The sequence below is a fragment of the Chanodichthys erythropterus genome, chromosome 7 (genome assembly GCF_024489055.1).
Source record: "Chanodichthys erythropterus isolate Z2021 chromosome 7, ASM2448905v1, whole genome shotgun sequence".
NCBI lineage: Eukaryota > Metazoa > Chordata > Actinopteri > Cypriniformes > Xenocyprididae > Chanodichthys > Chanodichthys erythropterus.
In genome coordinates this window covers 7,893,537-7,906,883 of record NC_090227.1, presented here as the reverse complement: position 1 = coordinate 7,906,883, position 13,347 = coordinate 7,893,537, and the positions used below count along the sequence as shown (strand labels likewise).

The 13,347-nt window shown below is 37.2% G+C and overlaps 1 protein-coding gene across 1 annotated transcript in view; it reads right to left on the bottom strand.

Moving 5' to 3' along the window:
- Positions 1-13,347, bottom strand: part of cntn5 (contactin 5) — a 204,115-nt gene that overhangs the window by 78,773 nt on the left and 111,995 nt on the right. The window contains exons 8-9 of the mRNA XM_067388973.1: positions 12,603-12,739; positions 9,576-9,705 (exon numbers count right to left, since the gene is read on the bottom strand). Of these exons, the coding sequence (XP_067245074.1) occupies positions 9,576-9,705; positions 12,603-12,739 (267 nt within the window). The remainder of the gene's footprint in view (positions 1-9,575; positions 9,706-12,602; positions 12,740-13,347) is intronic.

The window sequence follows — 13,347 nt, the reverse complement described above, 5'->3', positions numbered from 1 at the left end:
TTTATCCCTGGTGGGGATAAAAAAAAAAAAAATATCCCTCCCGGGTGATGCTACTTCACAAACCACCAACAGAGCATATAAAATACCAAAAATAAAAATAGTTTTTTTAAAACATCGCCAAATAAAACGCTGCGTTTATATAGAACTGTCTCTTTACAACACAACAAACGGGACACTTTTCAGAGACGCATTCCGACTTCACCTCAGTGCCTGGCGCAAGTCAAACAAGCGCGGAAAAGGTGCAGGTGATGACGAGGGAGCTTCACTTGAACAACAGTGAACTGCGGTCAGATGAGATGTTGTCAGGCTATGTCGGTAAAACTCACTAAAAATTAACACGACTGTCAAATCAGTCATTATACTGTGCTCGTGGAGCGCACTCAAGAATTGCATGCGCAAATGCGCCGGCGCGTGCTGCATAATTACTTTATTATAGTTTAAATAAAGCGCAATACTACGAGCAATGACTGTCGTTTGAAAATGAAATTGCCAAACATGCGATTAAAGCTGTTGTTATCCAATTTGTTGGTCTAAACGTCTTAAAAATGCACATATGTACACCAAGGAAATCTAAATTTTCTCGGGGGAGCATGCACCCAAACCCCCCTAGCAAACTACATTTTATGACCTCTGTAATTATGAAACTCTGTGTACATGTTATATAAATTCTATCTAATGAAATCTGAGGTAAACGTGTATTTCTACAATTGTGCGCACTTTGACAGTGAAAGTTTGTATATGTAGTATGCACTTTGATCAAAAATAAATGGTGTCGCGTCAGTTAAGTTTTTTCGTAAGTTAAATAGGGAAGGCGTAGGACGTAGCGTAAGTTTTTTGAACTATGAGAGTTTTACACTTTCTTCATAAGTAGAATACAGAAGGCTAGATATTTTACTTCAATATGGATTTTTTTTTACACAAATGCATCACTTCACATCAGAAGGCCTTAATTAACCCCCCGGAGCCATGTGGAGTAAGTTTATGATGGATGAATGTAGATGGAAGCACTTTCTTCAGCTCATACGCTTTGATCCCGCTCACTGCCATTATAAAGCTCGGATGCGTCAGGATATTTATTAATATATCTCTGTTTGTGTTCATCAGAAAGAAGAAAGTCATATACACCTATGATGGCTTGAGGGTGAGTAATGCTTGGGCTAATTTTCATATGAAAGTGAACTAATCCTTTAAGGACGATGGAACCAAAAGCGCTACAATGCTAACTCATTTGTTGGCCTACAAAAATATCTGCAGCACTATATCCCATGACTTATGAGATGGTCAATCCTGCATACTGATGCTCATGTTTGAAGAGACTGCATTAGAGGCCTGAGCTTTTCAAGGACATGTACTCCAGTGGCTGGGGAGAACATTGTGTGATGGTTTTCTAGTGAGCAGAGCTAAACACATATGGGCTAAAAGTGATGATGTCTGCAGAGCTGCTGGAGCCTTCTGGGGCCTGTAGCTACATGCTGACAGGCCTCGTCAGGAGTGTTTAGTCAAAGGTTGCACCATGTTTTTTACGGGTGACATTAGAAAAGATGACATTTTAATCTCTGGAATTGCCAAAGGGCCCCACAATCCACCACCCTCAGAACATGCTGAGAGAGTCTGGACCAATGAATGACTTTCTTAAGCCAGGAGTGGGGCATGTGCATGTCTTTGTGGTAACAAATATATGTGTGCATACTCTGTGTGTGACATACATTTAAGACAGTCTTAGTGTATGATTTTAAGTGGGAGTTTTGACATGCATCTCTCATTGTGAATACTAAGAGGTCTTTCATACTCGACGTCCCACGGTTCACTCTGGGCCGCCCACTCCACTGGCCTCGAGGGTACGAGCGGCATGGCAATGGCACGCATGCGGATATGGCGGCACCCGAGTCAGCCTGCAGCTATGGCTCATCTGAATGAAGGCTGCTGTTAGCCGTGTAATATGTCACTGCAATATGTGCTCACATTTATAACAGAGAATAGACTAAGTCATGGACGACAGCTCTCCCCATAGGCGCTGAGTAACAGGAGGATTTGTCACAAATACACCCAAAAAAAAAAAGCATTCCTTCTGACTGTCACTCCAGAGAACTAAACAAGCACTTTGCGACAGGAGGGAAATGGACCATTGAGGGGGGATATTCAGTGAGTCACATTCTCTCTGAAAATTGCATGTTCTAAGTCTAGCATTTAATATTGTTCATTTTTTTTACCAATTGTCCCCATGTGGCAATAACACCAGAAACATCTGTGACAAATACGCATTTCACCCATGTTTTTTTCTGTATGTTTAACCTTTTTTTTAAAGGGTTAGTTCACCCAAAAATGAAAATTCTGTCATTAAGTACTCACCCTCATGTTGTTCCACACCCGTAAGACCTTTGTTCATCTTCAGAACACAAATTGAGATATTTTTGATAAAATCTGACGGCTCATTGAGGCCTCCATTGCCAGCAAGATAATTTACACTTTCAGATGCCCAGAAAGCTACTAAAGACAGAGACATTTGAAGCTTTACGGATCTTTTGTTTCGAATCAGTGGTTCGGAGCATGTATCAAACTGATATCAAAAGTCACATGAACCACTGAAATTTCGAAACACTTAAGATGTAGCAAAGCCTTGTTTACTGAAATCATGTGACTTTGGCAGTTTGATACATGCTCCGAACCAGTGTTAATTTGACAAAAAAAAGACGAGACTGAAATGTGGCTAAAAGACTAAACACTTGACCAAAATCACTCTTTGAAATTACTTTTTGTTTTTGTCGAATAAAGGAGACAAAACATTACAGACTGTCTTTACGAGCGGCCACGCTTACGGTTGCCAGATTCCCAGAATTTAATCCCACTATCAGAGCTTTTCTGTTAAAAGAACACATTATACTTAATCTTTGCAATCTGGCAACCCCACACACAAGCCGTCTCTACACTGAAGCGCGGATGATCTGAAAACACAAGTAAGCTGGAGTTCAGCGCTCTTAATTTGAGATTTTCTACTTAAATTAAAGTGTCTATATTGCGCTGCTCGTTTACTGATTAAATCTGGGACCAAAGTGCAGGCTGATATCCAGCAGTGGTTCTCAAACTGGCGTATGCGAAAAGTGCCGCTCATTTTATTCCACTCCACCTTAAAATGTAAAATGTTGTATATACACGATATTCGATCAGATTACCTAATCTTTCGCGGTCTAAACACAAGCCAGCATCGCGCTACATTAGCCTGACTTCGTCATACTCATATTCTAGACAGAATGTGAGTCTGATACTGCTCCATTGCACTTGAATTATGGGGCGTGTCTTAACCGAACCAGTAAAAAAAAAACTCTGCACTCAATTGGATAGACCTACAACCAATCAGAGCAACGCAGTAAGTGACGTATGTTGAACTTGTACTTAAACTTTTGCCGAATCCCGTTGGAAGGACGGCAAACACATCTTTCCCATCGACAAATGCCTTGTTTGCGGTTCTTTGTTCGTCTTTTAAAATTAATGCGCTGTCGATTTCTTTTATTACAGACGTGATAGCGGAATCTAAACATCTTACTTCTCCAGTTGCAGTCATCGTTGGTGAAAACCAATTCAACCCAAGCGCTCTTTGATGACGTGGGTGGTTACGTAACCGCAGATAGGCTGTCCATCATCGATTAAAGCCCGCCCTGGCAATTTGATTGGCTCGGCCTTCAGGGAGCCGAGCATAATTACTCCACAATGGATCGAGTCCAGACCGAACTTCCCGTCCAAAAAATGTTGTGGGCGGGGTTCGGGCTGGCACCCAGGCTAGCGCTACATTAGTATGTTCTCGACAATATAGGCTAATGTTACCTTTGTGAAAGTGGGGATTTAGCACTTATTAGAATGAAGAACAAATATAGACACAGACTGCATGTAGATTTAAGATTAAAACTCTCTTCGAGACAAAAACATACCCTTGAATCGTCAATGATTCAATGATTCATTCATAAATTCAGCCGCTTGCTTTGATACTGAAAGAATGAATGACTCGGTGATTCACACATAAAAACAGTGACTAACCACCACCTACTGGCGGTTTTAATGTAAGATTTAAAAGTATCACTTCGTTTTATCATTAAGGCATTATTTATTTTACAAGGCCAAGGGTATTTATAAAGGTAAAAAAATACACTAGAAAAATCGATTTAAGAAGGCAAATATTGTCCCTTAATGGAAATGTGTAACTGCAGTCTAAGTGGAAAAGAGAGGGTACACAGAAGGATGTGCGACACTCTAGAAAGTTTGAGAACCACTGAAAGAGGATATGTACAATTGCACAAGTGCCACTGCTAAGAGTGCAATGTCAGTACAGTCTCTTACCTTGCTTGATTCATATTTTTCATGAGCTTAAATGAATTGGTCTAAAGAGAAAAAATTATAATGACTATTTTGTCTAAAGACTACATATAAAATAGCTATCAAAATTAATGTTGGTAACCGTAGTTTGACTAAAAGTAATGACTAAGACTAAAACTAGATTAAAATATGAATGACTAAAATGTGACTTAGACTAAAGAGCATTTTCGTCTGAAGATAAAGACTAAGACTAAATCAAAAATGGCTGCCAAAATTAACACTGCTCCGAACCACTGAATTGAAACAAAGCAGTTCATGAAGCAGTGTTTTGAAATCTCCCATCACTACATATTGTTGAATAAAGTAATTATTTAGTAAGTAATTATGACTATTTTGTCTAAAGACTACATATAAAATAGCTATCAAAATTAATGTTGGTAACCGTAGTTTGACTAAAAGTAATGACTAAGACTAAAACTAGATTAAAATATGAATGACTAAAATGTGACTTAGACTAAAGAGCATTTTCGTCTGAAGATAAAGACTAAGACTAAATCAAAAATGGCTGCCAAAATTAACACTGCTCCGAACCACTGAATTGAAACAAAGCAGTTCATGAAGCAGTGTTTTGAAATCTCCCATCACTACATATTGTTGAATAAAGTAATTATTTAGTTTTTTTTGCTGCACAAAAAGTATTCTCGTTGCTTCATAACATTAAGGTTGAACCACTGTAGTCACATGAACTGTTTTAAATACATCTTTAGTAGCTTTCTGGACATCTGAAATTGTTAAATATCTTGCCGGCAATGCAGGCCTCACTGAGTCATCGGATTTTATCAAAAATATCTTAATTTGTGTTCCAAAGATGAACGAAGGTCTTACGGGTGTGGAACGACATGAGAGTGAGTAATTAAAGGGTTAGTTCACCCAAAAATGAAAATTCCCTCATTTATTACTCACCTTCAGTAAATGAATCAGTGTATCAAATTCAGCCACTGGCAGTTTGACAAGCGATCCAAATCATGATTCGATACGCTGATTCATTTGTGCTCCGATGCTTCCTGAAGCAATGTTTTGAAATCGGCCATCACTTTTTTCATCACATTTTTGGCACACCAAAAATATAAAATATTACATTGGCGCACCAAAAATACCGCTTTATAATATCAATATTGAACCACTGTACTCACATGAACTGATTTAAATATGTTTTTAGTACCTTTATGGATCTTGAGAGAGGAAATGTCATTGTGAAGGCCTCACGGATTTCAACTAAAATATCTTAATTTGTGTTCTGAAGATTAATGAAGGTCTTATGGGTATGAAACGGCATTAGGGTAAGTAATAATTGACAGAATTTTCATTTTTGGGTGAACTAACCCTTTTAAGCTGAAATGCAGTGATTTATGTATACGTATCTCCTACACTGAGCATTGAACATTAATATATTTTTCTTTTTCTCCTACATTGAGTCATTAGGCTTCAACAATAAATCAAACATGAATGCTGTCAAAAGAAAGAGTCATTTGTTTGTGTTCATCTTGTCTTAGAATGATGAGAGCTCTGTGGACAAACAAAAGAGCATAATGAGGAATGTAAATGAAAATGACCCCCAGGAAAGTGACGAAAAGACGACTGCATGCATCTTGGAATGTGTGGGACAATCAAAGCTGACAGGGAGAAAATGAGGGTGTCTCCAGTAAACACGCAATCCCAGTCTGCATCTCTCCTTTGTTTCGTCCTGAGCATCCAGACAGGGAGAGCCCTGGCATTTTCATAAACGACTCTAACATTTCTTGTTCTGATTGCACCGAGACTGACAAACAAGCTAAAACTGATCCAACATAACTTTTTTTTTCTCCTCAACCCCATTCTTTTTCTCTTTTTTCCTCTTGCCGGCCTTCCTCTGTCATAGTGCGGGGCTGTTTGTGACAGCTTTGTCTGTGCAGTCTTCAGTTTAGCCAATCCTTGTGGACACCTATCTCGATATCACCGGTTTCTTTCTTCCTCAAATGGGCTGCCAGCAGACTTTTCAGTCTCTGAAACAGACTTTTTCAGTTCAAAGAAAGTAGCAATTGATTGCTTCTTGGCCTTGTTTTGTCTTCGTTGTCATTCTGCAATGACTTCAGGATTATTCATTGTGTGTGATTGAAAGTCACCTGTCAATAGCCAGTATGCTCAACGCTCACAGAGAGAAAGAGAGTGGCAAGCTTTACCTGTGGGGTTAAATGGTCTTTTTAACATTGTTCACCCAGACTAAACTCTACTCAATATACCCATTACTTTTACTTATACTTGCATCTGCTTTTAACTGCTTTCACCATGTGTGCCGGCCACTTTTCATGATTAGGAAATAAGTACAAATATATAAAAATGTCTTTGTTAGTAATATGATACTGGCCTTAATATCTTGAAGGTGTCAGAGTTATGTTTAGTTTTGTTCTTGATTTCGGTTTCTTGATTAACCCTTTTTAGTTGCCATGTATTTAGGCTATAGCCCTGAGTTTGAATTGTCCCTTGTCGGTTCAAGTCTTTGTTTAATGTGTGGATTAGCGTTTACGCTCCTGGAATTCTCTTGTGTGTTCTGTTTGTTTATTAAAGACTGTTTATATAGATGGCCTTCTTCACACGCGTTGGTTACCACCACTATATGTGACAGAAGGAATATTCAACAGGGATGCAAATGCATCAGGGGTGAAAAAGCGACAAAGATGGGAACCCCTAGAAGTTTTGAGAGTATAATATAAATTTATAGTCGACATGAGGATATGTGGAAACCTCATTCTAGACTCTATATAGTGTTTTTTAAACACTATGGGCTGGTTTCACAGACCAGGATTAAGGATTAGGCTTTATAGTTCAATTAGGGCATTTAAGTAGCTTTTATAAATGTACCCTAGAGAGAAGAAGAAGAAGAAAAAAAGAAAAAAAAAAACTTTACTGCTGTGCATCTTCAGACAAAACAATGGCACTGATATATTTTTAGATGTCAATACAAGTTGCTTTCAGTTTAAACAGCTCAAACATGCATTTTAGTCTGGGACTAGCGTAAGCCTTGTCTGTGAAACTGGGGGCATATTTTTAATAAGGAAAAAAAATACTTTCTTCACTTCATGAAACCCATTAAAGGGATAGTTCACCCAAAAATGAAAATTATTCCATGATTCAGACTTACATCCAAAAAGTGTTAACTTCCGCGACATAGTACAAAATGCCTTGACGTACTTCGTTATGTCCTACGTTATAGCGTGTAGTACATCGTGTACTACATTGCGGAAGTTAAAGGTGCCCTAGAACTTTTTTAAAAAAGATGTAATATAAGTCTAAGGTGTCTCCTGAATGTGTCTGTGAAGTTTCAGCTCAAAATACCCCATAGATTTTTTTTTTATTCATTTTTTTAACTGCCTATTTTGGGGCATCATTATAAATGAGCCGATTCAGGGCTACTGGCCCTTTAATTCTCCTGCTCCACGCCCACGGAGCTCGTGCTTGCCTTGAACAGTGCCTAAACAAAGTTCACACAGCTAATATAACCCTCAAATGGATCTTTACAAAGTGTTCGTCATGCATGCGTCAGATTATGTGAGTATTGTATACTGTTATATTGTTTACATTTGATTCTGCTTGAGTTTGATGGTGCTCCGTGGCTAACGGCTAATGCTACGCTGTTGGAGAGATTTATAAAGAATGAAGTTGTGTTTATGAATTATACAGACTGCAAGTGTGCTTATATTATATGCCAATATTGGGGGCGTACACCCCGACTGTTACACAACAGTCGGTGTTATGTTGAGATTCGCCTGTTCTTCGGAGGTCTTTTACAAAAATGAGATTTATACAAGAAGGAGGAAAAAATGGTGTTTGAGACTCACTGTATGTCATTTCCATGTACTGAACTCTTGTCATTTGACTATGCCAAGATAAATTTAATTTTTCATCCGAGGGCACCTTTAACACTTTTTGGACATATGTCAAATGAGTGCCAGAAGCTCATTATTTTACTTCATAAAGTTTTAAATGATGATATTTGTCTTACATGATTTTATGATCTATGGATGCACTTTTTTGGACTTCAAAAACTCATCCTCCAATCACTGCCAATTTAAAGCTACGATGAGCCAGGATATTTTTTAATATAACTCCAATTTTGTTTGGCAGAAAGAAAAAATATACACCTCATAAACACCTAAGATGGCTTAAGGGTGAGTAAATTATTAGATAATTTTCATGTTTGGGTGAACTAATCCTTTAAATTAATATTACTATACTTATGTTATTACATTTATTTTATTAAATTTTGTTTTATTAAATCATAAAAAATGAAATGAAACCATTAATTATTAAACCATGGGTTATCAGTTTTACCCATGGGTTATTATGGGTAGATTTTGTTCAAAAGTGCTTTCCATATTTGGATCAACATACATATGCAAATGCCCATTTTCACACATCTTTGCAACCTACAGTCACACTACATTGTGCTGTGACTCCGCCAAATTGGCCAGCTTCCGACAACATTAATGGTGAGTAGCATTTTGCTAAATGTAGTTGTTTAAATGTAATTGTCCAGGTATCATAATATTCATAATATTAACTGCTAATAGCATTATAATAGCATTAGGCTGTGAACCACTGAGTTAAACCATAAAGATTTTCAAGGAAAACCTTAAAGGGACTCTCCCTCAAGTCATTCCAAAGCTTTATGAATTTATTAATCTTACAAATTACAATTTTTTTAAATAAAATTTTTCTAGAAAGGTGACAAATTTGCATTCCTGAATCAAATAAGCAAAACTTTCTTAGTCTGCAACAACAATTTTCTGCTCATGTAAAAAAGGCCTTGTGGGTGAGAAAAATAGTAGTAGTAGTAGTAGTAATAATAATAATAGTCCATTTTTTACTCAATTAAATCATCACCAGCTCTACTCCATATTATTTCCCAACCATCTAGTGAATGAATTTTATAAGGTTATTGTGTCATCGGACATCGGCGTCTGATGCCCCTCCCACTTCGCTACATAATGATTGTGAAAGGCAAGCTGTGACAGATAAGAGCATGATTTATCCATCATTACACACATTTTGTCAGTTAAATAAGTGCATCATAGGTATTTGAAGTGTACTTTTTCTTTTTGGAAATTCAGTGTGAACGCTACTCATACTACTTATACTAAAAATGGCATAAAAGTGCATAAGTACACAACTGGGATACAGTTTATATTCTAACCTGAAATAATGAGCTGCTAGAAATAGGTATAAACATTTACCCAGTATTTTGAGCTCTGCGCTGGAGTAGATGGCTCCATATTTGTTCTCGGCGATGCACTGGTACATTCCAGAATCAGCCTGTTGTAGTCTGTGAATGATAAGCTCCCCATTCACCATTTCCACTCTGCTCTGTGGGGAGACAAGAATCGCTTTAGAACCGTGTGTTCACCTGTCAGGCTGCTCCTCAAAGCACACTTATTGTCAATTACATACAGTATCTGCCAAAGTGACTCCAGCATGAGACCTTCATAAGTCACAAGTGAGTTGTCATTATAGAACCACTTAGTGATATAATGCATTAAACAACAGATAGTTCTGGTTCTCAAATCTAATTGAGCAGCATTCCAAGAGTGCTATTATAACAGTCCAACAGCACTGGGAAGATTCACAGTTTGTATTAATTCGCTTGTCTGTGCTCCCAGCGTTCCAGGCTGGAGTATGTGAGTGGTGTGGAGTGGATACAGAGATAAGTTGTGTGATTTTGAGCAAGGAGCTTTAAAAAAAATAAATAAATAAATAAAATAAAATGTGTGAGTGTTTACCTACATTGGCGGTCAAAATAATTCAGAATTTGTAATGATTTTGAAAAAGTCTCTTCTGCTTACCAAGGCTGAATTTATTTGATAAATACAATAATATCTTTAAATATTATTACATTTTAAAATAACTGTTTTCTATCTATTGCTGTGATGGCAAAGCTGAATTTTCAGCAGCCGTAACTTCAGTTTTCAGTAGGGCTGGGACAATACATCGATTCTCGATTTGCAATACAAAGAATCTGGAGCGATTCTGATATTTTCCAATGTATCGCAATCCTCTCTCGAATCGATTCTGAGCTTAGTTTTTAGCAGCAGATGGCACTATGTGCTTTAGAAACAACAGTTCACTGCTTGCTTCCAGTTCCTTTACACACAACACTTAAACCTAAAATAATCATTCATAAAGTTGGAAAAGTTTGAAGTGAATTACAAGGGTGTTCGCAGTGGGCTGTTTACATTAATCTCGCTAAAAGCATGCTGATCCAAGGTACAGGTATATTTAACCACTTACATGACTCGAGTGCTCTCCAGCAGTCTTCTTCATGAGCATTTGAGTGTGTGGTTAAAAACTAGCCTAGAGCGCCATCTGCTGTTCAAACTAAGCTCAGAATCGATTCGAGAAAGAAAATATCAGGATCGATCCAATTCATTGTATTGCCAATCGAGAATCAATGCATTGTCCCAGCCCTAGTCTTCAGAGTCAAATGATCTTTCAGAAATTATTCTAATATTCTGATTTAGTGCTCAATTACTATCAGCTATTATTGGTGATAAATTATTAATAATGGTTGTTATCAAACAAGGAAATGACTTTTCATTAGATCATCTCTTCTCATGCCTCAATGAAGACCTGGATGACAAAAAACTCACTGCAACTGAATGAAAATAAAACCGAATAAAACGGTCCTGCTGCTACCAACAACTCGCATGCAAAAAATCTTGGTGTCTATTTTGACTCTTTTTCCAGTTTGACAAGCACATAAATGCAGTTGTAAAGAGTAGCTTTATTCAACTTAAAAAAAGTGCAAAAGTGAAACACTTTCTTTCTAGTAAAGACCTTGAAATTGTGATCCATGCACTAATTTCTTCTCGACTGGACTACTGCAACTCTTTTTATGTTGGCCTACCTCAATCTACACTGTCTCGGTTACAGATGGTTCAGAACTCGGCAGCCAGATTGCTGACAGGAACTAGAAAAAGGGATCATATCTCCCCTGTCCTTGCCTTATTGCATTGGCTCCCCATAAAATTTAGAGCCGACTTTAAGATCCTTCTTTTCTCATACAAAGCATTGCACATCTTGGCCCCTTGGATTATATTTCTGATCTTATTAAGCCATACACAGCTGTTAGGTCATTGAGATCTTGTGATCAGTTACTTTTATCTGTCCCTCAGTCTCGTTGCAAATCAAAGGGTGATTGAGATTTTTCTGTAGCCACCCCAAAGCTCTGGAATAGTCTACCTTTGAGTATCAGGGCTTCTCCATCACTGGATGTTTTTAAAAATAAAACCAATTTAAAGACTTATTTTTACTCTTTAGCATTCAAGTGATGCTGTGCATGTATATTATATTATATATATATACAATTTGTTTGATTGAGTTTGATATTTGACTTTTATCTCAATTTATTCCCTCCTTTCGTATTTTAATTTCTGATTTACTGTAAAGCACTTTGAATCAACTACAGTTGTGTTAAATTTGTGCTATATAAATACAATTTGACTAGACTTATAATCAATGTTGAAAACAGTTTTTGCTCTTTTTGCAGTTTATTTCTATACATCAAAGGATACTTTGATGTATAGAAATATCAAAAGAACAGAATTTATTTGAAATAGATATCTTTTGTAACATTATAAATGTATTTTAATGCATCCATGTTGAATACAAGTATTATTATTATTATTATTTTAAACATACTTACCCCAAAATCTTGAATGGTAGTGTATTAAAAAAATTTTAAACAGCACAACTGTTTTCAACATTGATAATAAAATGTTTCTTGAGCAACAAATCAGCATATGAGAATGATATCTGAAGGATCATGTGACACTGAAGACTGGAGTAACGTAAGCTTTTCAAAAACAGGAAGAAATTTAAATATATTAATATAGAAAACAGTTATTTTAAATTGTAATGATATTTCACAGTATTACTGTTTTTACTTGTTTTTTTTTTTTTTGATCAAATAAATGCAGCATTGGTGAGCAGAAGAGACTTCTTTCTAAAACATTAAAACAAAAATCTTACTTATTCCAAACTTTTGACCGGTAGTCTATGCAATGCAAGAGTGTGTGTAAATATGTTCAACGGAACCACATGCACACAATGTGTTGGCCAAGCATTTGTGAGTGCTTGTGTAAGGTATGTTTCTGGCCTTAAGCAAAAGTTTCCATTTGAGAAACAATTGAAAAATTAAACAGATCTCAGAGATGTCTCTTTCCTATGATTTAGCTGTCTCTGTGTGTGTGTGTGTGTGTGTGTACCTGTGTGCTGAGTGGTTCTCCGTTGCGCAGCCAGCGATACGTGGGTCTGGGCTTTCCTGTGGCTCGACACTCCCAATGGAGCTGCTCTCCGCTGTCCAGTTGAGTGTCATTTATCATGCTGATCCACTGCGGCAGAGCTGTGCCAGGAAAACGGAGAAGACGAGGAACATATGCAAGATCAGGGCTTTACAATAAGCAGTTTTTCCCCTTTAGATTTGTACTTGTCCTGCTGAAATTTCCAACATTGATGTTTAACAAAAAATAAGTAATTCAAAAGTATATTTGACAATACATAAAAAAATATTAACTTGTTTTTCCTGGCATAGCCAATTTAGCCAAACTATTTTGTTGATCCTGGAACAACATGCCTGTCTGAAAATGTTGCCCTACCCCTATCCCTACCCCTACCCATAAGTTATATCTAAAATCAGAGAGAAATGTTGAATGACACTGAAGTAGAAGCTCCTAACATTGGTTGTAAGCCTAAACTTGACACAGACTGTAAACTGGTTGGTTGATTGGAATGTTGTTCCAGGATCAACAAAGATATTGGTCCAGGAACATGATGCACTTGGTGAAATCACGGTCACCACCGACCCTTCTCATTGAAAATGAACTGTGACCTAGTAGGTAACTTTTTCTGAGCTTTTCTCTGTACTTTGTGAAGCACTCTGCCTATACAAAATGTCTCCTTACCTGCTAGAAACCAATACAGATAACTAAATCATAACATAAAATGCTCCCC